Source organism: Mesoplodon mirus, assembly GCF_964341445.2.
Source record: "Mesoplodon mirus genome assembly, chromosome: 4".
NCBI classification, from domain to species: domain Eukaryota; kingdom Metazoa; phylum Chordata; class Mammalia; order Artiodactyla; family Ziphiidae; genus Mesoplodon; species Mesoplodon mirus.
Window position 1 is genome coordinate 156016327 of NC_138979.1, and position 26154 is coordinate 156042480.

General features: G+C 37.9%; 2 protein-coding genes across 3 annotated transcripts in view; one reads left to right on the forward strand and one right to left on the reverse strand.

The window, feature by feature from the left end:
* Positions 1-3357: 3357 nt before the first annotated feature.
* ERH (ERH mRNA splicing and mitosis factor) lies at positions 3358-19173 on the reverse strand. 2 transcript variants are annotated; one of them, XM_082618654.1, is made up of 4 exons: positions 19062-19173; positions 15379-15466; positions 10636-10756; positions 3358-3862 (listed from the first exon to the last, which is right to left on the reverse strand). In XM_082618654.1, the coding sequence occupies exons 1-4, from the start codon at positions 19062-19064 to the stop codon at positions 3760-3762; spliced, it is 315 nt and encodes a 104-aa protein (XP_082474780.1). In that variant the 5' UTR covers positions 19065-19173; the 3' UTR covers positions 3358-3759. The 2 variants fall into 2 exon arrangements, with proteins under 2 accessions (XP_082474780.1, XP_082474779.1); XM_082618653.1 differs by lacking the exon at positions 19062-19173 and adding an exon at positions 18901-19051.
* A 352-nt stretch (positions 19174-19525) lies between these two features.
* SLC39A9 (solute carrier family 39 member 9) overlaps positions 19526-26154 on the forward strand; it is a 51099-nt gene continuing 44470 nt past the window's right edge. Inside the window, exon 1 of the mRNA XM_082618655.1 lies at positions 19526-20328. Coding sequence (XP_082474781.1) covers positions 20233-20328 — 96 coding nt within the window. The 5' untranslated portion in view covers positions 19526-20232. The remainder of the gene's footprint in view (positions 20329-26154) is intronic.

A 26154-nucleotide genomic window follows, 5' to 3' on the forward strand; every position in this document is an offset into this window, starting at 1 on the left:
GCTGGCACACCAGGAGCTCCCGAAAAGGGCTTCACTCCGTGTAGTTTGAGTTCCATTACTGAGCGGCATAGTTAAGATTATGTCTCTTGGTAAATTTACCCTTTTATGATGATACATCCCTCTTTATCCCTGGTAACATTCCTCATTCTGAAGTCTGCTTTTGTCTGATACTGACTATATCCGTCAGTTTCTTAAGCTTAGTGTTTGCATGGCGTATTTTTCCCCCATCTTTTTACTTTTAACCTGTTCTTATACTTTTATATTTAAAGTGGGTTTAGCATATAGTTGTGTCTTGCTTTATTGATCTAGTCTGACATTCCCAATCTTTAAATTTAAGGGTTAAGACCATTTACATTTAATGTAATTACCAATATGATGGGGTCTAAATCTACCATTTTGCTATTTGTTATCTATTTGACCACCTGTTGTTTCTTCTGGGTGTCCTGGAACAGAGTAGATACTCCACAACAAATGCATGTGGGTGAGAGAGTTAGCTTTACCATGGCAACCCCTCCAACCCCAGGCTTCCACATTATCCTGCCTTCTTTTGAATTGAGGGTTTTTTTTTTAAGTGATTGCACTCAGGTTTACAGTTATCTTTCACTTTTCACAGTACATCTTCAAATATTATACCACTTCATGTCGGTATTAAAAATCTCTCAAGCATGTATTTCCATTTTGCCCTACTGTCCTTCACACAATTGTTATCGAATTCTAGATGTTAACAAACACACAGTACATCTTTAAACAGTAAATCACTAGAAAATTTAAAAACGAGAAAAAAGTCTATTGTATTTGCCCACATATTTACCATTTCTGGTGCTTCTCATGTTGTTGTGTACATCCAAGTTGCTGTTTTTATTTTCCTTCTGCCTGAGGAACTTCCTTTAACATTTCTTGTAGTACAAGTTTGCTAGCAACCAATTATCTCAGACTCTGTTTGTCTGAAGAATCTTTTATTTTGCCTTTTTTTTTTAATATGTCCAATGAATATAGAATTTTAGGTTGACAGTTTTTTGTCTTAGCATCAAAAAAATGTCATTCCATTCTTTTGGCTTGTATTGTTTCGGGTGAGAATTCTACTGTCATTCTTACGTTTGTTCCTCTGTATGCAATCTGCGTTTTTCCTCTGGCTGCTAAGATTTTGTTTTTGTCTTTTTTTTTTTAACATCTTTATTGGAGCATAGTTGCTTTACACTGTTGTTAGTTTCTGTTGTATAACAAAGTGAATCAGCTATATGTATACATATATCCCCATATCCCCTCCCTCTTGCGTCTCCCTCCCACCCTCCCTGTCTCACCCCTCTAGGTGGTCACAAAGCACCAAGCTGATCTCCCTGTGCTATGCAGCTGCTTTCCACTAGCTATCTATTTTACATTTGGTAGTGTATATGTATCAATGCTACTCTCTCACTTCGTCCCAGCTTACCCTTCCCCCTCCCGGTGTCCTCAAGTCCATTCTCTACGTCTGCATCTTTATTCCTATCCTGCCCCTAGGATCATCAGAACCATTTATTTATTTATTTTTAAGATTCCATATATATGTGTTAGCATACGGTATTTGTTTTTCTCTTTCTCACTTCACTCTGTATGACAGACTCTAGGTCCATCCACCTCACTATAAATAACTCAATTTCATTTCTTTTTATGGCTGAGTAATATTCCAGTGTATATATGTGCCACATGTTCTTTATCCATTCATCTGTCGATGGACACTTAGGTTGCTTCCATGTCCTGGCTATTGTAAATAAAGCTGCAATGAACATATTGGTACATGACTCTTTTTGAATTATGGTTTTCTCAGGGTATATGCCCAGTAGTGGGATAGCTGGGTCATATGGTAGTTCTATTTTTAGTTTTTTAAGGAACCTCCATACAGTTCTCCATAGTGGGTGTATCAATTTACATTCCCACCAACAGTGCAAGAGGGTTCCCTTTTCTCCACACCCACTCCAGCATTTATTTAGATTTTCTTTATCACTAGTTTTTAGCTATTTAATTATGATGTGTGTATTTTATTTATCATACTTAGGGTTAGTTGAGCTTTGTGAATCTGAGTTTAGAGTTGCCATCAAATTTGAAAATTTCTGGCATTATTTCTTCAACATTTTGTTCTCTCCACATCCTCCTTTTTCCTGAGACTCTCAATTATACATTTTAGACAATTTGTTATTATCTTACAGGTCACTGAGGCTTTTTTATCCCCCCAATTTCTTTCTATGCTTCAGTGTTTAAGTTTCTATTGCTCTAACTTCAAGTTCATTGCACTTTTATTCTGCAGTGTCTAATCTGTTGGGTTTTAAAATTTTATTTATTTATTTTTGGCTGTGTTGGGTCTTTGTTGCTGCACGTGGGCTTTCTCTATCTAGTTGCAGCAAGCGGGGGCTACTCTTTGCTGAGGTGCGTGGGCTTCTCATTGCGGTGGCTCCTCTTGTTGCAGAGCACGGGCTCTAGGTGCGAGGGCTTCAGAGTTGTGGTGCATGGGCTTAGGTGCTATGCAGCATGTGGGATCTTCCTGGACCAGGGCTCGAACCCATGTCCCCCGCACTGGCAGGTGGATTCTTAACCACTGTGCCACCAGGGAAGCCCAATCTGACTTACTTTTGGATCTATATTTTTTCCTGAGAACATTTTAGCTTTAAAAATTAGCTGATTCACAGTGAAACATTAACTACAGCTACACATATAATTTCATTCTGCATAAAACAAAACAGTTAAAGCTCTAATGTGGAAGTGAGGGCGGGAACAAGGGAAATATAAGGCCAGTCATGAAGCCTCCAAAAAAACTGCCAATCTTATAGTGTGTAAAGATATTATTAGCTATTGGTGAAGTGTGATAATAGTAGAATCAGGGAATGTTTTCATATATGACTGGAGGTACAATGTAGTGTATGTTCAAGTCACAATGTGACCACAATCTTTACACTAAAACCAAGATTATCTTGTACTTCTCTGTGGTCCTTCCCTCACCCTCATAGCTTCTATACAGGAGTGGTAATCAGCATTCAACTGCTGAACGCTATGAGAAGGCACAAGGACCTTCCAGAAGAAGTACATCACCAAAGCTAAGAATTAACCTGGCTGCTGTTGTAGATAAGCTACGTCCCCAGAAAGAGCTTCATAATGTTTGCATCAACAGTAGGTACTGTTGGAGATTCAACTGAGATTCACTTACAAGGATGGAAAAGTGAGGTAAAAGCTCTTTAGCTTCATATAAGCCACAGCAAAACAAATTCAGCACATATATAGGTTTTCTTCAAATTCACTATGTAGCAGGCTACTGGTTTAGAAACTGATAATGCTTTGGCAAGAAAATCCAATTCAGTTCAGAGACCAAAAAAAAAAATCACTCAGGGGGAAAATATAACTAAAGGACATTTATTTTTTTCTCACTAAGACTTTGTCTTGAGGACATAACTAAACCGCGTCACCACCCCCACCCTGATTTGAAGATGGGTTAGTACAGTGAATGTTATAAAGCAGATCTGAAGGACTGGAACCAACATTAACTGACAAAAACCAACTGCCACCTAAATCATCATAAAAATGTTTTAAGTAAAAAAAAAAGGAGTGGAGAGAAGGGGACAAAGGGGGCTTCAGATTGAACAAGATCCTCAGATTTCATCTAATACATTCAATCCTGGCTAGAGTGTACCAAAATGGAAACAGGATTACTATAATACAAAACTTCTACTACAGCACACTGTACACACCTGTGTTCCAAGTCCACCCCCATCCCCCTAACGCTTCCAAACTCAACTATTTCCCGGCCTGTTGGGCCTGTCGACGAAGGAGCACGTAGATCTTCTCTTTAATCCAGTCTTTGTTATAAGGCTGGTATGTCTGGGTATCAGCTCGGTAACTGAGGAACAGAAAGGTAACAAGCAAAGTTACAATGGTCAATTTACTGTCACGTTTTTAAAACCTGAGATCATAACTGCCCAATGATGGCACAGATGTGCACATGTTCATACATGAACTTAATTTAAATGTAAAAGAGCTGATTACATAACTGTTGAATTTTAAGCGATATGAAGTTTAGATCACCTAGTACCATCTTACAGCAGAAAAAGAAACCAAGGCCTAGAGATCTTAAGTTAAATGTGTAATGTTACACATCTACTTCTTGACAAAGTATGACCAGAAACCATGTGTTCTTTCTCCTACATAGTTACTATTTTTATGGTTCTTTTAGTGATTAAAAAACAAAAATTGAACACTAATTCAAATTTGCTAAATTTACTTTGAATCAACTTAAAAAAAAAAAAAACCTTTAACATGTTACTGCCACAAGGATTTCTTCCCTGAAAAGTATTAACAGAAGGAAATACTTTTACATACATCCAATATTTTAGGATTTGCTTTTTAATATAAACAATGCTAGAGGCTGGGAAGGGTCTGGAGTACAAGGAGTAGCATTAGCAATGAAAATCCAATAGGATTCCAGGGTTCTGGGAGTACAAGGCATCAACTTAATAGCCAAATCACTCAAGGTATCTTTAGAGGACTCAAAAAATAGAAACATTCCAGCTGACCTACAACTGAAATCTAGCTGGTTAAGCAATAAATTCATTTTTTTGGAGTTAAAAAAAACTAAAGCTATAGTATAAAAAAAGCAGACAATAAGTAAGCAGAGATTGCACAAATACAAGGCACATCACAGTGTTTCAAAGTCATGTGCACCATCTGGTGGAAACATTGCATGGCATTCAAGAGAGGCGAAGGATGCAACTTGCCTTAAAACAAACAAACAAACCCTTAGGGATGCCCTAGAAAAATGAAATATCTAATTTATCAATTATTGTTTCAATTTACCCAGAAGTCTCAGTTTTTAGCTTCTCAGCAAAAAATTATATACATATAAATACAAATGATAGTAAATACCTATTAAGAAGTTGCCAACTGCTAGGTATTGCTTTAGGCACTCATCTGAATCAACTCACTTAATCCTGTTTACAACATTGTGAGTAGATAAAATTATTATCCTTTTTTTTTTTTGCTGTACGCGGGCCTCTCACTGTTGTGGCCTCTCCCGTTGCGGAGCACAGGCTCCGGAAGTGCAGGTTCAGCGGCCATGGCTCACGGGCCCAGCAGCTCCGCGGCATACTGGGATCTTCCTGGACCGGGGCACGAACCCGTGTCCCCTGCATCGGCAGGCGGACTCTCAACCACTGCGCCACCAGGGAAGCCCTATCCCTTTTTTTAATAAAGGAGGAAACCAAGGCTCAAAGAAGTTCAGTAACTTATTAGCTAAGTGACTTCAGGCAAGGAGTGAAAGTTTAAACACTCCAGACCAGAGTCCTTACCGTGAACCACTAAGCTAGAAACCTACGACCCAATTTTTGAAGAAAAACAAACTCCAAAGTAGGAATTTTTCACCATTATCATATTCTTCCTCTGAATGGTAAGGTCAGAATCTGGTTTATTAAAAATGCATAAGCGGGCTTCCCTGCATAAGCAGGCCGCTGAGCCTGCGCGTCCGGAGCCTGTGCTCCGCAACAGGAGAGGCCACAACAGTGAGAGGCCCGCGTAACGCGCAAAAAAAAAAAAAAAAAAAAAAGAAAAGAAAAAAAGCATAAGCTTTCTACTTTTACAAAACATTTGGCTTTTTACTAATGTCCTTTTGTTACAATGAGAAATACTCTAAAAACTAAACCAATGTTCTTTGACTATCCTCTGCTCATATGTCCTAATTAAATAAGTGCTAATCTAGTCTACTCCAAGGTAGGGCAGAATAGACTACAATATTTATATTAACACTGGAACAGAAATAAAAAAGGAAAAGAATTTTTCAGAACTACAGTATCTGGGTGGGACAGCCTTATTTAGATCATTCCCCCCACCAAGATCACTTTAGAATCCATCAACTTGCATGCTATTTTCGAACTTAAGAAATAGTTAATAATGCCTTCTTTATGGAAAGCTGTATGTTGATGGCTGTTAACTGACACTTGAAAATGAGACAATTAAATGTTAAGTACATTAATAAAATCCCTAGCTGTTGGTACAGATAAATCTTTTAGCCTACTATTATGGTCAGTAAGTGCAGGTTTAGGGACTTCCCTGGCGGTCCATTGGTTAAGAATCCACGCTCCCAATGCAGGGGGTGCGGGTTTGATCCCTGGTCAGGGAACTAAGATCCCACATGCCCTACAGCATAGCCAAAAAAGAATAAAAATAAGTGCAGGTCTATGCAAGAACAGAAGCTGTGGATCTGAGCAGGGAAATCAGCTGGGTCTTCACTGATATCAAGCTGTCTTCCTGATTAGGAAGGAGTACCTTCCTTATTACAATAACTAAGGATAAAAATGTCCCTCTGTCTCTAAGCAAACAAGAAAAGCCCTCATCTTCCGAAAGGCCAACAGGCTGTTATCTTAATCTTTAAAAAAGCCTATTTAAAAAAGAAAAAAAAAAAAAAAAAAACGAAACAACAAAAAACAAAAAAACCCACCTTACAGATCACAGAACTGTGAAGAAATGTGTACTCTGATTTCAAATATATGAAATGCAAATCCTTCATGAATAAATTTTACTATTAATGCATGGTCAGTTTGTTTTGGGTTTAATTATATCAACAAAGTATCTTATTTATTCCATTCTTCCTCTACCGGTTTAAGAATAAATAATTAAAAATGTCTTGCCATTTAAACTTAATACAAGCAACGAGTACACAACAATTACAAACCAAAAATGAACTCAATTCTTGGTCTGAGGAATAACAGGCCAAGTCACAATCCCTGATTAAGGAGAGGGGCAGGAAGTGCTGTCATAGGAAATGCCATGGCAATAGGTGACCTCTTTGGAAGCAATTTTGGAAATCTTATTTCTCTGGAACATTCAAATAACAAAGTCATAAGAGCAAAATGGTTCTAAATCCAAATTTGATTCTGAAAGTTTTCAAAGGCCAAAAGTTCAACATTAGAGATAGAAACATAAATAGCTACAGTTTACAGTTTTTCAGACAATTAAAAACTATAGATTACCATTAATCTCTCTTTTATACTATCTGAACTACTACAGCTTAGAAAGAATTATCTATAATAATTAAATAATTATTGTAATATATATAATTGTATATAATATATATAATTAAAGATGTATTTCCTCTGTTGTGCTTTAATAATGCAAGTATTAGAAATTATTTTAGCATGCTAGATGTAGCTTCTGGTTTACATTTAATGGCACAAAGTTAGAAATGTTATATTCTATCACTAATGACATACCTGTAGTATGTCCCTATAAAAGCTACTATTTTACTCTGTGTAAGTTTCACTGTTAAAAAACCAACATAACACCTCTTTATTCATTAACAGAACAATTTAACTCACTTGTGAAATTTGAAACTATCATTCTACTTGTGGCAAATTTTAAAGAACCAACCTACTCATTGTAATTAAAAATAAAACCCTGCCTGATGTCAACCTAGTTAAAAATGGAGTTCCTGCCATATACCTGATACTGCTGTGCTAAGTAAGCACTGCATCCTCACCAGTAGTCCTGTGAGGCAGATGTATCTAAACTTTACAAATTAGCAATCTGAGGTTTAGCAGTATTAAGCTAACTTGCCCAAGGGAGCTAGCAAATGACAGAGCCAGGATTCAAACTCAGCTATGTCTAATCCTAAAACTCCAGTTAGATCTTAACCATAACCTCCCAAGGTTGTAAGTAATTCCCCATCTGTTGCGAATGAGTGCCACATCCCAAACCATCAGGATTAGATTCCCAATGTCTCAATAAGTGATTTTTATAGAATCAGAAAGACAGCTGTTAATTTTTAAAATAAAATCAACAATTCATTTAAAGAATGAAATGAGAATATGCACACTAGCTCTGTTAAAATTTTAAGTTCCAACTGAAACATCCAATGTTTAAGTTCAAGTGTGAATATTTCACCAAATACACCTAGAACATAGATATATTAAAAAACAAAAACAAACAAACAAAAAAAACTCTCCATCACAGTGTAAAACTAAAATAAAATACCCACAGCTTAATCAGATAAAATAATTTCCAAGATTTCTGAGAATATAAGACACTGCAAAATTTAGCATGAAAGAAGTCATATTAGATTCTTTCACTTTTATTTAGACCATCCTTTCATTTCCGACTGTAGCTTTGTAATGCAAATGAGAGAAAAGGAAGATTACCAATAATTTTAAAAAGCTATGCCTCAAATCATATTATATTGATGACATGTATTTTAACAGCCAATATTTACTCAATATCAACTATGTGCCAAATACTATTCTAGGCACTGGGGATGCAGCAGTGAACAAAAACAAAGCTCCCTGTTCTCAAGTTCTAGAAAGTAAATAAACACATTATTGGTGATTTCATATCCACTAGATGATCCTGCCGACATCTGGGCCTCTCAGTTCCTTGAACTCCTCTCCCCCAATGATCTCATCTCCTGCCCTTCCTTGGCCAGATCCCTATACCTTCTCATTACCAGCAACTTCAATCTCCCAATTTCAAGCACCTTGTTCTCTGATCACTACTTCCCAATACCTCACCTTCAACAACGCTCTGACCCCACTGTGACCTGTAATTAATTGATCCTACCTGTCCCCACCCCAACCCAACCCCTACTTGGTCATTCAGTCCCTTGCATTAATACTCCCTTGCATACATCCTCAACTGTTAGCAAAATCTCTGCTGATTCTCTACCTGTAGAGACTCACCTGTAACCATTCAGGTTAAGAGTGACTAGGAAAAAACTATTATCACATGATTAATTTAACTTTAAATTCATTATCAAGTACCTCTTAAACCACACACTCCCTAATCCCTTCACCCTCCTAGATAATTTCTTACCTCTTTTCACAAGCCTCAGACACCTCCTCCCTCATCCTTAATTTCAAATGGTGTCCTTCTTCCTATTTTCCTGAGGTAACTAAAGCAATTAGAAAACAACTTCCCCAAGCTTCCACCATATCTGCCCATCCTTCCTACTTTACTATTAATGTACTGTCCAAGATCCTACCTAAAGCCATCAATTTTCCCCTCTCTACTATATCATCCCAACAGCCTGCAAACTTACCATTATTTCTCTCAGCTTAAAAACAAAATTAAAGGGAAAAAAAAGTATTCCTTTCTCTAGCTATAACCCCATTTCTCTGCTCTCCTTCTGAGTTAAATTATTCAATAAAGTTGTCTGTGTTGGCTGCCTACAATTTCTCTCTTCTCATTAACTTAAATTCACTGGAATATATAAAGATTTTACTCCTGTCACACTACCAAAACTGCTCTGGAAGTCACCAAACACTTCCACACGGCTAAACCAAGAGTCAGTTCTCAGTCCTCATTAATTTGATCTACCAATAATATGAAATACTTTTGAGTTGGCTTCTAGGATATCACCCTCTCTGTCCCACCAAATTCATCTCCCTCTACTCTCCCTCTCACTTATTCTTCTGCAGCTTCACAGGGTTCCTTTTAACCTGATTTATTCACTGCTCAATCCCCAGTGCCTAGAACACACATGGTACATAGTTGGCACTTAATAAATATTTGTTAAATGAATATGTATGTGTCTCTTTCTGTGTGCGTCAGGCAATAAACAGATCAACTATAGTCATTACAAACCAACATAGTGTAATATATATAGCTCTATTGGCCTCAACAGTTTTCTGAGTTTTTATATTAAAATAATAAAATTATAAACACATTTCATTAAAGACCAGAACTGGATCACTTGAATGTTCTGAGTGAGCAAAATGAAATGGCTATAAGTGAAACACAATGAAGAGATGCAGAAAACAAAACTCAAAAATTGCGAGGAAATGCTTATTTTCACCAGCAATCTTTGGTGAGACAGCAAGTCCAGGCGTGGCTCCAGTGGTGATCCAGGAAGTGTCTCAGAGTAGGACCTATATGTTTTTCACCACTGAAAAATATTTTTTTTCTTCTAGCACAGTGTCTGGCATGTAATAAACATTAAGGCATCTGGTGGCTGAAGATCTCATTATAAGGTACTTCCATTTTCTCCTTTAAAATTAGCTGTACTTATACTCAGGCTCTTGTCCAAAAATGTTGGGGAGACTCACTTGCTCCTTAGTAATAGTGGTGATAAGTAATTATTGAAATAAATTATAACAAGCATAATATATTAGGAAAAAAATTTTAATTTGACAAACCTCTGAGAATAGAAAACATAAGCATCTATAAAAAAAATCTCATTCTAACATGCCAAAATATACTTGATTAACACTGGGTGGAATTAAAATTAAATTCCATTTCAGTCCTATATATATTTGCATTCTAAAAATAATGTCATGAAAACAGAATAATCTTAGTTTTAATCCAAAGCCAACTGCTTTAGGATAAAGACTATAATGGGGAAAAAAAAAAAAAACTAAGAAAAAGATTATTAAGTTTAAGGAACAAAGTTCTCAGTTCAAAGTTAATGCATACTAACTGCATCAATTAGCAAAGTTCTTAAGATTTTCCTGTGCCTTTAGCTTTATGTTGACAACTTAATTGATGAGCCACATGCAGAAGAAATATTAATTAATACATAGTAAGCAAAACACAACGATCAGTGTCAGGCAGAGTGAGTTCCCAATACCATAAATCGCCTCAAACAAACAAACAATAGAAAACTACAATTTAAGAGATATGGTGGTTAATACTTACACAAGGCAGCTGAGGTCTGCCAGGTCATCAATGAAGTCAAATAACTGACTGATGTCATATGTGATAGAGGGGCTGTTGGGATTCATTCTCTTCAGATGTTCTTCATACATTTTACAAACACCTAAGAGGGAGGGGAAGACCAAGATCTTACAATTGTATGAATTTTAGGTATGAGTGGTGTTATATGCTAATATCATATTTATTTTTATAAAGTTGGGCTGGGAAAAGAACAGTAAGTTGATCACCTTTGCTTTCACTGTTGCCACTAGCAAATTTTTAAAAATTTTATAAATTCACCAGAATGTTGGTATTTTGTGCCTTAATAATAAAACTTTTTTTTCTTTGGCTGTACCGCGCACAGCTTGTGGCACTTAGTTCCCTGACCAGAGATCGAACCCAGGCCCCCTGCATTGGGAACACGGAGTCTTATGCACTGCGCCACCAGGGAAGTCCCTTAGTAAGGGTTTTTGATTGGTACTGGTACACACACTGTGATCAGAAACATCACTCATAAGTTCCTGAACAGAAAGGGTGAAATGGAAAGGAAGTAAAAACCTTTCACAATGAAGGAAATTTCATTGTAGCACTGACCCACAGTTACCATCATATTTAGCGGTGAAAGACTGAATGCTTTCCCACTCAGATGAGAAGAACACTAGAATATCTGCTCTTGCCACTCTTATTCAACATTGTATTGGAGGTTCTAGTCAGGTTGATTTGGCAAGGAAAAGAAATAACAAGCATTCAGATTGGAAAGGAAGAAGTGTACCTATCTCTATTCACAAATGACACGATCTTACATACAGAATATCTTAAGGAAACTACAAAACACAAACTATTAGAACTAATAAATGAGTGCAGCAAAAGATTGCATGATATAAGATCAATATACAAAAATCAATATTTCTATACCCCAATAATCTGAAAATGAAATAAATAGCATCAAAAAAGAATTCTTATGAATAAATTTAATAAAAAAGACACAAGACACACACTGAAAACTGTAAAATGTCACTGAAAGTAAAGAGTTAAATAAATGGAATGCTATCTCATGTTCATGGAATGGGTGATTCAATATTAAGATGGTCATACTCCCCCAAATGATCTATAAATTTAACACAATCCATATCAAAATCCAAGGTACTTTTGCAGAAACTGAGAAGCTGATCCTAAATTTGATACAGAAGTACAGGGGTCCAGGATAGTCAACAATATTGAAAAAGAACAAAGTTGGAAGACTCACATTTCCTGATTCCAAAACTTATTACAAAACTACAGTAATCAAGACAGTATGGTACTGCTTATGCATAAAGACAGGCACACAGATTAATGGAATAGAAGCAAGAGTCCACAGATAAACCCTCACATCTATGGTCAACTGCTTTTCGACAAGGAGACCAAGACAATCCAATGGACAAAGAGTAGTTTTATTAACAAACGGTGCTAGGACAACTGTACATTCACATGCAAAAGAAAGAACTTGGACCCATCTCACACCATGTATAAATATTCACTCAAAATGGCCCAGAGACTTAAATGTAAGAGTCAAAACTATAAAACCCTTGGAAGAAAATATAGACACAAATCCTTTTGACTTTGGATAAGGCAACGGCTTCTTAGATAAGTTGGACTTCATCAAAATTTAAACCTTTTGTATGTCAAAGGACACTATCAAGAAAGTGAAAAGACAAGCCACAGACTAGGAGAAAATCTTTGCAAAACATATATCTGATAAAGGACTGTTATCAAAAATATACAAAGAACTCCTAAAATTCAACAATAAGAAAACAAACAACTCAATTAAAAAAAATGGGCAAAAGATTTGAACAGATACCTCACCAGAGAAGATATACAGAAGGAAAATAAGCGTTATGAAAAGATGCCCAACATCACGACATGAGGAAATTGCAAATTAAAATAATGAGATATCACTATACATCTATTACAATGGCAAAAAAATCCCAAACACTGACAATACCAAATGCTGCCACAGGAGCTCTCATTCACTGCTGGTGAGAATGCAAAATGATATAGCCACATCTGAAGACAAATTGTCAGTTTCTTACAAAGCTAAATACAGCCTTACTATAGGATCCAACAATCATACTCCTCAGTATTTACCCAATGGAGTTGAAAGCTCAGGTCCACACAAAAACCAACACAGTAATGTTTATAGCAGCTTTATTCATTGCCAAAGCTTGGAAGCAACCAAGATATCCTTTAATAGGTGATGGATAACCAAACTGTGGTATATCCATACAATGGACTATTATTCAGCAATAAAATGAAATGAGCTATCAGGCCACGAAAAGCATGGAGAAACCTTAAAAGCATATTGCTAGGTGAGAGAGCCGATCTGAAAAAGCTACATATTATAATTCCAACCATACAACATTCTGGAAAAGGTGAAACTATGGAGATATTATAAAGATCAATGGTTGCCAGAGGTTTGGGGGGAGAGATGGATGAGTAGGTGGAGCACAGGGGATTTTTAGGGTAGTAAATGGTCATTACACGTCAAAATCCACAGAATGTTCAAAGCAAACATTAACGTAAACTATAGACTTTAGTTATTAATGTATCAGTATTGATTCTACAATTGTAACAAATGTATCAAACTAATACAGGATATAAATAATAGGGAAAACTGGGAGGGGGTGGGAAGGAAGCAGGGGTGTGTTAGAACTGTACTTTCTTTTTTTTTTTTTTTTTCTGTACGTGGGCCTCTCACTGTCGTGGTCTCTCCCGTTGCAGAGCACAGGCTCCGGACACGCAGGCTCAGCAGCCATGGCTCACGGGCCTAGCCGCTCCGCAGCATGTGGGATCTTCCCGGACTGGGGCGCAAACCCGTGTCCCCTGCATCGGCAGGCGGACTCTCAACCACTGCGCCACCAGGGAAGCCCTAGAACTGTACTTTCTAACCAATTTTCCTGTAAACCTGAAACTACTCTAAAAAAATTAAATCTATTAATTTTAAAAAAGGGATGCGGGGAGGGAAAGCTCTGTATTCCAGAGGAATATTAACTACTATAACGAAGAAAAATAAGAAAGCAAATTACCATTTGGCAACCACCATGTGAGAACTGATTCCAGTATTTCCATTTTAACTTTTAAAATGGAAAATAAACCACCATTTCTAATTTTAAAAGAAAAGAAAAAAAAAGAGCTATCAAGCCACAAGAAGACATGGAAGAACCTAAAATACATACTGCTAAGTGAAAAAAGCTAGTCTGAAAGGGCTACATATAGCAATGATTCCAATTCTATGACGAGGCAAAAACAATGGAGGCAGCAGGGAGACCAGTGGTTGCCAGGCGGCAGGATGGGGTGAAGAGGGACGAACAGGTGGAGCACAGGGGATTTTTAGGACAGTGAGCCTATTTTATATGATACTGTAATGGTAGATACATGACGTTACGCATTTGGCAAAACCCACGGAACTGCACAACACAAAGAATGAACTCTAATGTAAACTATGGACTTTAATAATAATGTATCAATACTGGTTCATCAACTGTAACAAATGTAGCATACCAATGCAAGATTTATTAACAGGGGAAACTGGGGTTAGGGAGAAGTATATGGGAACACTCTGTACTTCCTGTTCAATTTTTCTTTAAACCTAAAACTGCTCTAGAAATAAAGTGTATTCATTAAAAAGACAGTGTATGTACAAAGTCTACCTTAATGGCAAGTAAGGATATCAGCAGAGGAAGGGACCTGAGAAAAGAACAAGAGCCTTGCTCTTCTAGAGCAGAATCTGATGGCAGGATCAGGAAAGCTTAGAAGCTGTCTCTAATTACTAGAAGTAGCTTTTTCCCCCCACAGGTCTACCCACTGTTGGTTTTAAATGAAGAGATTTTAAGTCTAACCCTGTTAGCGTCAGATAATCAAATTCAGGGATATGCCAGCAGCAAAAACACCTTCCTATAAAATCTTTATAGGAAGTGAAGAATGTGTAATTTGCTAGACAGGGTGCAGGGTGGTTTACTTGATATAATGATTAAATGTGAAGATGAATCAAATTTGCGATGATCCAATCTACGTGCTCTCATCTAATGGTTTACTGAGGGCTAATACTTCCCTTCAGGGTGGTGCCAGCTTATCAAATGTACACGAAAGTATACTGATTTGGTTCCATTTGCCTTTATTCACTGAGCTAATTTTTTACTTTTTAACATTCTGATGGACCAGCTTTTAACATTTATTTGTTTAATAAGCAGACCATTAGGTTCTGTAGGCACGATTAGGTTCCTCGGGCCTGCCTTAACAACTCTATAGTGCTTGAGTTTAACCACAATATATATAAGGAATACCTGTAAAATATTTACATAACACAGTAACAAAATAACATAACAAATAACAGAACATTTACATAACAATCAGAGGCTTGGGAAAGTCATTATATAATGAGCTTGATTAAAAAAAGGTAAAGTAATATTTGCAACAGATAAAGACAGTATATATAATATATATTTCAAATATTCAACAAATACGGTCCTAAATATCTACTTTTCTTGCTCAAATTAACAATGCAAGAAATCTGGAGGAAAAAACAAACCCAAGACACCTGAGAGTTGCAGTACTTACCACTCTCACCCTGGGCCAGCGTCAACAAGCTAGTGTGGACGCTAGCGTGGGAATGGGGAGTCTCTACGGTCCAGCCCCCCCCGCCCCGCAACACCCCTCCACCCCCGAAACAAACGCAAAGATTTCTACCCCTCGACTAGTGTTTAAACTTACCTTCCATGCATTCATTCACAGATTCATAGTCAGCATAAGTCCTGCCTTCTGGCCTCTTGGTAGGCTGTACCAGCAAAATGGTGTGAGACTGTGGAGAGAAAAGTGATTTCAATATAAGTTTCCAACTCATATTTGAGAAATTCATAGTATGAGATAGAATCTCCATTCATGACAAATGATCACTGGTTATTAAAACACTATTAATCAGGGTGCTCCTTCTACAATACTTATGCCTTTGCCCAAGTGTAGCACCAGAAGCTGGATTACCTTCTGTAGGGTCTCTCTTAGCCTCCCAGTCCTTAATGAGTGCTTTCTCAAACTTTTATTGCACTTACTGGCTGCAAGTACTCAGCATAAGCTACCCTGTACTGTTTTTTCTCTTTTGCACCTATCTTCCTAGCCAGATTATAAACCTGCTTAGGTGCTCTATCTCCATTGGTCACTTTCTAGCTCTAGCCCTATTAAGTCCCTAATAAAAGCAGATATGGGCTGATGAAAGGAGAGAAAAAGGAAAACACCATAATGACTGCAAGCACTGCATCAATCTATGTTCCTTTTCTAACTTCAGCACAACAGTGAAGTCACATCTTATCCAGGGATTAGACTCAAACATTAAGGCGTAAGATAAATTGGCAATATAAAATTAGTACATATAGTTAACACTACCCTAGAAAATCCATTAAATTATTCACCTAGTAGATGACTCACCTTAAGGGGCTATGTATTTTTAAACTCTGGAATCACACAAAATAGCTAGAGGATCACATTGCAGGAGATGTGAATAGGCCTAAAGAACAGCAGATGACAGACTTTTATCTTCCATCTCACCCTCACTGGGGAGCATGTTTTTGTTAGTGGGTCTATTTTAGGGTTTCTCAACCTTGGCACTATTACATTTGGGGCTGGAAGATTGCTTGTTGCAGAGGCTGTCCTGTGCATTGCAGAATGTTCAGCAGTATCCCTGGTCTATTCCCACTAAATACCAGTAGTTCCTGCACTCCCACCCTCTCCTGGCCAAGGTGTGACAACCAAAAATGCCTCCAGAACACTGGTCTGTTCAGGGAACAACCCCTTCCAATTTTTTGCCAAGTGTGTAAGGCTTATTAATTAACTTCAAGTATGATGTAACCTCACTGTAAACCCAATCCTAAGTCAAACTATTCGTATTTTTCTCTTCTCTTCTGCTGTACTATTATTTTTGGGTAAAAAACAGACAAACAAAATCTCCTAATTACAGGAACAAAACTGTTTTGAAATGATCAGATTTTTAACCACCAACAATCTGCAACTGAAATAGCTGATGCCTAGGCTTTCTGAATAATCACCCCAAAAACAGTACTTTGAACATAATATGAAAAACAAAGGAATTTATCGTACTCCTCCCTCCCCATCGAGAACTGAGTCATTCTGATTAAAAGTTTGAGGATTTGAGATAAAACAGAACTTGATGACAAGAGATGAAAACTAATTCTCACCTATAACGACCTGAACACAATCAAGGCCTTTCTTAAATAGTGAGTAAAAGCTAAAGAAAGCAGTATATTAGATTACTTGTTATTTATAAGTTTTTATAAGTCACCAGTATGTTGAGAAGAAAATTAATTTATAAACTACATTAGCATTCCTGCAAAAGGGCCTGCCCCATACACTAGCCATACCAGTTGCTACTATATTAATTTTGTTCTTAATTCTAATGCAAAATAAAGGATTAAGTCACTTAAGAGAGTAAAGATTTGGAAATGACTATACAGTATGCTTTTTATATCTACCCTTAAAGTGAACCTAAGCGAAGTTTACTGTTTTCAGTACTTACTGCCTAAAGACAAGGCTTAAAAATTAAGAACAAGAAATGACTAAATTTACAGAACTGTAGTCAAAATGGTTATTATTCTTAAGTGGCAGTGCCTTTCTGTCACCAGTTTAAGATCATAATACCTCTCAAACCAATTTTGGTCACTTTCTTCTTATTGGAGCCATTTTTGGAACCCTTTCGTTTTACCAAAAATCCAAATATATTTGCCCTATCAATTTTTTCCTTCTTCTGGACAGATTTGGTCCTGGCCTTCCTTAGGGTACTCTTTCTCAGGGGAATGACCAGTTCCATATATATATATATATATACACACACACAGACACACACATACAAAATGTAAGTACATATAGGCAAACATATATATATTTATATTTGCCACAATAGGAAGATAACATTGTGAAACCTAAATCAGAAAAATAAAATTTATGCAAAATTACCTTAATAAAATCCTTATTCTCTCTGATTACCAGTGGCTTTGATTCACTCTAATGAATAGTTAATCTGGCTTTGTTAACGTTTTAAAAGTGTCACAAACATGAACCCTAAGAATAGTCATTCTACTGTTGCAGAAATACTACAGTACATAACACTGGCTCTTTAGCTTCAAATGCTTCTCCCCAACTACCAAAAAAAAAAAAAAAAAAAAAAAAGAAATTGAAGCTGGTATCTTCAGTAAAGCAAAAGTACTTAAGACTTATGAACCAATAATTGTTCACTTTAAATACAAATTCCAATTTTTAATTCTACTTGAAATGATAATTATCACTGATATTTGTTCAACGAGAATGGGTTGTTGATATTAACTGCTGTCATTTTCCCAGCTTTTGATCTAAGCATTTTAATACAATACCAAATAGTGAATAAAAGGCAGAGAAAGAAGGAAACTCAGAGATGAAACGACTTGCCCAAGGTCACATTGCTAGTTATAACTAAGCAGGAACTGGAAACCCAGTCCTCTAATTCCTAGTCCTCTTTGGGAGATTATATTGGGTCAAACATTGAAATTCAGAAAAGGACAACCTGAAAAAGTTCCTTGTTAACAACAGCTGCATAATCTGTTAATAACTGCAGCAACCAGAAAACGAAAATTGAAGTGTGGAAGTAACCATGACTCCTCAGAATCCCCGTAAGCGTCTCCTTTTTGCGGATTACAAAATACACACACACAAGCAAAAAACAAAAAACCGCAAACAACCCTTCCGACCCACTCCACTACCAACCCGGTCAGATTCTAAGGAACCTGGACCTTCAGCTGAACCTATCTTTTTAGCCTCCAGCCCCAAGAGAATATAAATAACGATAAGCACAGGATTACGGGCTGAAAAAAGCCCCCCAAAAACCCCACACCAAACCAGGCCTCTGGAGGTCTTAGAGAAGAGGAAGAATATTACATATTTTTCCAAGAAAGCAGAGCACAGAAAAACAAAAGGGAATAGCTGAGAGAGCACGCTACAAGCAAAGACGACCCCTCCTGGCCCACACGCTGGGTGCAGTAGACTCAATCTGTCAGCTTTGGGACAGGATTATCAGACATCTCTCGGCCATTGTTCCCACAGGAAGCTAGAGAGTTTGGAGGGAAAGGGCAGCCTCCCCACGCCTGCCTCTACCAAGCAGCAATCGGGAGAAAGCGCATCCTCCGCACTGCATGCCTTGCCCGAGCCAGCCGGCGGGCGCGCAACCGCAGGGCGGACCCTGGCTCCGGGGCCTACCGCCAGGCCCAGCGTCTCCGCGGCGGGAAGGGGAAGGGTCGACCCACACGCCGGAGGGCCGAGCAGCAGCATACTCGTGCTGGACTGGGTGGGGAGAAGATGTATGGGCTGGGGCCACCCTGGAGGCTGGGGGCTCGGGGAGCCGGTTAGGCCTTTCTCACCATCGCGCCAAACTCTCGCTGCCGCCGCTGCCGACTCCGCCGCCGACTCCGCTGCCGCACACGAGTTTAGCCGCAACGCAGCCAACAGCCAATCCCCGCGAGAGGAACCGCCGGAAGTCGTCAGAAGGCCACCGCGAAAGAACCTTTCGGACCATAGAAACTAACATATTTCCGGCAGCTAGAGCAGATACTGACTCTGTTTCAGCCATCTTGGAAAAGGGCGACGAGACCCACGGGGAATGTATCGGAACTTGAAAAAGAATCATTTTTTTTCAAGACGCTGTCTTCCTTACTCTCGTTATTATGCATGAGGCTAAATTGATCACTGGTATAGAGAGTGATACAAGTCATCTTTCAATGGCCCCACTCAAAAATGGCGGCAGTATAAGAATCCCGGGGCATAGGTCAGTTGTAACCCGGAAGTACCCTTCTAAAGGAGGGGGTGGTAAGGCAATTCGGAAGTGGGGTAAGGAAGAGGTGCCACTTGGCGGCCATGGCAGCTGTAGTATCGGTGGCTCCGGGTCAAGGCCCAGCGGAGTGGAGTAACATGGGCAGCACTGGGTATAGGGCAGAGACAGCTTTGTATCAGCTTCGCTGCTGAACCCGTAAGGCCCATCGTTAGAAATCTGCAGGACTCCTTTCCTCATTCTAGACTCGGAAGAGAGTTTGCCGGGATTGGTGGGCTGGTCCCAGACCAGCCTGAGGATCACAGGCGGGGCGGCCCCGGGGAGATAGGGCCGCTGGAAGAACGAACAAGTTCGCTTGGGTTTTCGTCCTTTTCTGCTGCCGTCTGAAACGCTGTTCGTGGAGGAAGTAGGCCCATTGTGCTACCCTTATTCCGACGACTGAAGAAATCGCTCACTCACATATTTTCCCATTGACTTTTCTCATCTGTTAACCCACGGGAATCCAGTGACTGGTATCGGAAATTTTACGTTCAGGGACCTAAAATTGCTGAAAGTTCTCTCTGGTGCTAGTATTAGCAAAAAGGGGCTGTTTCCGGGTACGTTCAAGAGAAAAGTGCCTCGTGAACACATCTGCCCGTGGGGAGGACCAAAGAACTGAAAGTCCACTTGTTGTCTTTGAACAACCACACGCGTTTAAGAACCTAAGCACCCTTCGAAGCCTCGAGAATTTGTAGTCTGGTGGTGGGTGAATAAAAGAGGGCAGAATGGATGATTTCATCTCCATTAGTCTGCTGTCTCTGGCTATGTTGGTGGGATGTTACGTGGCTGGAATCATTCCTTTGGCTGTTAATTTCTCGGAGGTAAGAAGTTCTCAATTTTCTGTTAGCTGTCAGGATGGCAGCTAGGAAGTAGTGACAGTTGTAAAGGGAAGCTGCTTCCCCAGTTAATATCAGAGCTTAAGGTCTTATTAAGGAAGACTATCTTTTCGAAAGATGCATAACATGTAATAATAGAAACAAACCTCCTCTTCATCACTAGAGTTCTTAACGGGGGTGGGTGGATCCACTGAAGATTCTGGAATACTCTGAACTCGCTGAAGTTGCATACCAAAATTTGGGACTCTGCATTTTACGGGAGAGAGGCACCATACTGTTCTTTTGATACCCAGAAGTTCCAAGGAATCAAGATTCTAGATTGCAATCAAAATATAAATGGAGAATGTTGTTTGTCCATATGAGATGAAATCAATATAACTTCTCTTTTTGAGAAAGTCAAGCATAGCTTTTTGGGGAAAGGTATTTTTTTGGATACCTGTAATAAGAATGAAGTAAGAAAAACACTAAATTAGATTGTTCTTAAGTCACTTTTCCTTTTAAAGAAGGAGACCATTGAATGGGATTTTGAAGTTGTTTTCAAATGTTTGTTTAGAAATGAATTTTTTGTTAATATGGTTTGACATTTTGTTTAATTTCTTTGATTCTGTATCATTACTTGAACAAACATTAACAGGGAAGAATGATGAAAGCATTGTTCAATGAAAGTGCAGATAGGTTCTTCAGGTTGTCATAAGGAGTTCACAACATGCATAGCGCTCAAAGATTGAGGGAGAAAAACTACTACATTCAGGATTTCTTGAGTATACCTTGGGGTTCAGCAGTAAGATAGTTTCACTGCCAGTTCTGAAAGTGCTTTCAGAGAAAAGGGGAGTGGAGAATGGCCTGAAGTATTGGTATAAAGGAAAGGTATAGGTGAGGTGTGAGGTAGGCCTTGAGGAAACCTGAGGGAAGAGGAGGCATTTATTGCTGGTAAAGAAAATAACCTGTGGGTGAGAAAGAACGCGGAACTAGGCATTACGAGTTTGAGAAATAAAGCCCACAGCCAGATAGAAGGGGGACTTGAATTGCTGCTGCTCCTTTTCCGTTTCCTTTTTTTATCCGTTCCTTTCAGCATCTAATGATAACATTGCGCTACAATTTTTTGAACATATACATTACCTAATTTCATTTAAAAAACCCAGTGAGGTACAGATGAGGAGACTGACACTTAGATAATGTAACTTGGACGAGTTCATCAAGTGTGTTAGAGTCACAGCTGTTTTTTCAGTCTCGGTTTTTCTGACTCAGAGCAGTTCTTAGCCACTCTGTCCCTTGTGGCAGAGGTAGCAAACTGGTAGCCCATGTACCAAATCTAGCCCACTTTATTAGATTAGCAGAATGTTAATTTTATTGTTATTGGTTTTTGTCTTTATTCCTCAAGGTAACAGTTGGCTAGAGCTGAATAGTGGTAGATTGTCATGGTCCTTCTTGGTTGTGAAGCCTACTTCACTCATTTGGGCTACCTGCCTGCCCAGTCCTTTGTGAGCCTGCTATCTCTCCTTTGGCATAAATCATATTTTCTTATAACTACAGTAGAATTGAGTTGATATTATTAGGGCTGACATTTGTGAAGTTTAAGTTGGTTTGTATATTTAAAAACTTATTGAGATAACATTTATCAAGAATTATAATTAATTCAAATGAAGAACTGATAGAACTTTTTATTTCTATAAAATTCTTAGACCTTTTCCAGTTTCAGTATTTTCTCAAACTGTCTTGAGTGATTTTTGCAATATGCAGGTATACGCTATCTTCTTTTCTCACTGAAGGAAATGTGTACGTGAGTGGTGTAATTAACTAGGCTATTAATAAAGATAATTAGTGTGATATTGTCACTTATGGCTTTCTAAATGGATGATCGAATGGTCTTTTTCCAGATGCAGGTCTTGAAATGCTATAAATCATCATTCATAATATCTGTTCATTATTACAGCAGTAACTGCATTTTGAGCTGTTAGGACAAAAATAAAAGTTATGTATAACTTAGTTAAAGACATTTTAGAATTCAACTGGTGATTTTTATCTCCTAGGAATTAAGCATTTTTTTCTAGACAAATTATACTGTTATTATAGATCAATGTATTGTGAAACTAGAGAGATGATAAATGTGTAAAAAATAAACTTCATTCATGGAGACTAGGAAGCACAGTTTCTACCCTTAGAGAATAGCTCCCCAAACTCCTACATTGGCTAAACATCTTTTCTTTTTAAGGAGTCTAGCTTTTCTTGGGGACTGGAGTTATTATAAATAAAAGGACCAATAAACCTAATTTATTTTGCAGTTCACGTTCATTTATATGAAAAGATATGCTTTTTGTTCATGTTCTTAATCTGTCTGTTGCTTTGTCATTCAAAACTTTTTTCTTCAGAATTTCTCAGAGCAGGAATAAAAGATCAATAAAGCCATTAATTATGGCAGGATTAGTATTTAGAAATGAGTTAAAATCAAGTAGTCTGAAATTGCTGTAGCAGTGGTGTCTAGCTACCATATCTGACCATCAAGAGGTTTGTGTGGCATTGATTTTTTTGTCATTTTCTCCACTGCCTTGCCCCCCAACCAACTTTCTTCATGCTTTTGTAACTTCCTTATGCCTAAATGACTTCTAAAACAAAGGAACAAAATCTCTGATTCTCAAATGCATTTATAAGTGACTGATAATCAAGATGCTTTCTTCTTCAGCATATGGGCAGGAGAAAAATTAAACTTGTAAAGGCAGCCAAAACATGCTTTACACAAATGAGGTTTTGTCGGATAAAAGAGTTGGACACACTAGTTTAGTACTATATTGTGTTTTAAGATTCAGTTGTTAATGAGCAGTTTTCTTTGACTCTAAATGAAAATGCTACATAAGTAGGTTGAGAGCCTGCAACTTAACGTTACCTAGGATAAACCTGGCTTATCAGGTGCCCTGATTGAGGAATGAAGTTCAGATATAAATGATGGCCAGAGTGAGATTTTACACTGATGGTCTGGGGATTGTCATTTACCTGAGCACGTCTCCTCTTTGTCACAGAGCTGGGAAAGCAAAGTGTTTGCACCAGAGCTCTAGGGCAGCACTCCTCAAATTCTCTGGTGCATGCCAGTTTTTGTTTAACTTCCATTCCATTGCAGAGCAATATACTTGTGGAAATGAAATACTAAGAAAATGAAGTGGAAAAAAGGCATACAGGGCTTCCCTGGTGGCGCAGTGGTTAAGAATCTGCCTGCCAATGCAGGGGACACAGGTTCAAGCCCTGGTCCGGGAAGATCCCACACTCCCAGAGCAGCTAAGCCTGTGCGCCACAACTACTGAGCCCGCGTGCCACAACTACTAAAGCCCACACGCCTAGAGCCCGTGCTCCGCAACAAGAGAAGCCACCGCAGTGAGAAGCCCGTGCACCTCAACGAAGAGTAGCCCCTGCTCGCTGCAACTAGAGAAAGCCCGTGCTCAGCAACGAAGACCTAACACAGCCAAAAATAAAACAAATAATTTTTTTAAAAAAAAGCATACAAAATTCGAGCCCAAATGCAGTACTGTGAGATTTAACAGGCATACAATTACTCCTATAAATGTAAATATCATATTGCTATAAAACTTTTTGAAGGCTTTCTCTCATTTTGTACTTTTCTTGTTACAGACCAGTTTGGATTATAATGCCACATTTTTCATGTGTTGAGACAGTACAGATCCATAGAGATGCAGATGAAAGTAGTGCTATTCTTACTTCAGTAAAGTTTTTGAGGTAATTAGTAATGCACTAATTTCAAAAGGAACTGTCTGAGACGGGTAGTGTAGGTCAAAATCAGTGTCACTGCTTGAGCAAGCTGTTTAACATCCAACTCTTCTCTTAAATGACTTTATAGGATTGTTGTGAGGATGTAAGGAAATAACATAAGCACAGGGCTTAACACTGTATCCGGAACATAGAAAACACTGAGGATTATTCTCAGTACTGATTGTAAAAACTGTTTTAAGATTTTCATTTTTATAACTTTGTTCTAAATTATAATTTTTAAACCTTTTATTTTGGAGCAGACTTCTATTAAGGGGTAAACTCCCCCCCGCCACCCCAAATCATGAAACTTCTCAGCAGTTGGGAATCCAAAAAGTCTTGTTCAGGGGTTGGCACTCCTGTTCACCATGAATGTTTCATTTGGAGAGGCCGGGACTTTTCCTTTGGTCTCCCTGCTTTATAGTATTTTTCTTAGTAGTTAACTTTCTCTTCTTCATTATACTTATTCTCATTTTAAGCTTTGTTTTGTTTTTCATGTGTTAAAGTTTTTATTTTGTGTCTAATGGTAACAACTGACTCATTCATAATAAATCTCTTTGGCTCTTTGAGTTACCACCAAATCAAAGGTTTGTGTCTAAAGAACGAATATGTTCAGTATGTTTTTTCTCTGACAATTGATTATTTTTAAAATAGATTTGAGAAAATTGCATTTGTAAGGACTTTTGCATTTTCTGGTGTATTAACCTCTTATTCTTTTATGGTAATACAATAGATTTTACAGTTGTTTGGAATTTCATTTCTAAATTTCAGACTTTGAAACTTTGAATTCTCTGTAGTTTATCCATATCTGGAAAGCAATCAGTAACTTTGTCTTCCCTCAGATTATTGTCTTATAATGTTATTGTCTCATAAGTATCTTTGCTTGATAAAGCTAAGTTTGAATCAAAGTCTAGATGCAATCTGATTCAATATTATTTTCCTGAAAAAGTTATATGGATAAACATCATTGAAATTTATCTGCATAATAATATTAATAATAGTTAATGCGTATTGAGCTCCTTCTACATACCAGGCAATGATGTGCATTATCTTGTTTAGTCCTCAGGATGAGACTATGAGATAGATACTCAGGCTTGAAGACATCACATACCTGGTAGAGGTGGGATTTGAACTAAGTCAGTTTGATTACCAGTCCAAAGCACTTGACCATTAGATGATATTTTCTTTCCTAATGAACATTGTAAAGAAGGAATGAAAATATTATGGCTCTAAATCGGCACCTTTAGCTCCTCCAACTAGGAATATCTTGCATCACTGACATTTTACCTTCCAGAGTACATCTCATGCCTGTGCTTACTCAGGTAAACAATCTCTGAATACCATTGAAACCTATAAGAAAGACTGAATATGTCTTAGATGCCCTTTAAATTAGCACCTGCCAAATTGGAATCTGAAGCAGTTCTCATTTTAAACTATTCAAGATTAACTTCACACTCGATATCTCGATATCTTCATAGTTTAGTCATTCTAAATTGTGCTCTTCAAGAATTGACATCCTTTTTGAGGGAAGAAGACCTGAAATGGATTCAGAATGCTTCTGTATGACAGTCTTAACCTCTCCTCTCATTAAAGAATTTAGATGTGAGACTTTGTTGAATGGCAGTGAAGTTTAAGAGCCTCTGTAGCTCAGTGTGGAATTCCAAGTAATAAGTAGTAATGCTAACCATGAGTACAGGTATTTCTTAAAACTTATGATGGAATTATAAAAATCTCAATTCTCCTTTAATACTAATATTCAATGTCTAACTTCATTGCAGTAGAAGCAGGTATTAGTTGGTCTGCAAATTCCTCTGCCTTGATTATATGGATTTTTAAGGGACAGGGTCTTGGGGTTAACTACTAGATAATTACATTAAACAATCGATTGTGAACCCTGTATTTATCTGGAGGTCAGTTTTCTATTAACCAAAAAATTATACCCTAGCTTCTGCACCTTGTTGTATATGTTCCTTTCATTAATTCTTTATGCATTTGACAAAGGCAAGTTGGGGAAAGAAGACAGGTGCTAAAAGCAAAAGATGAAACAATGAAATAGGG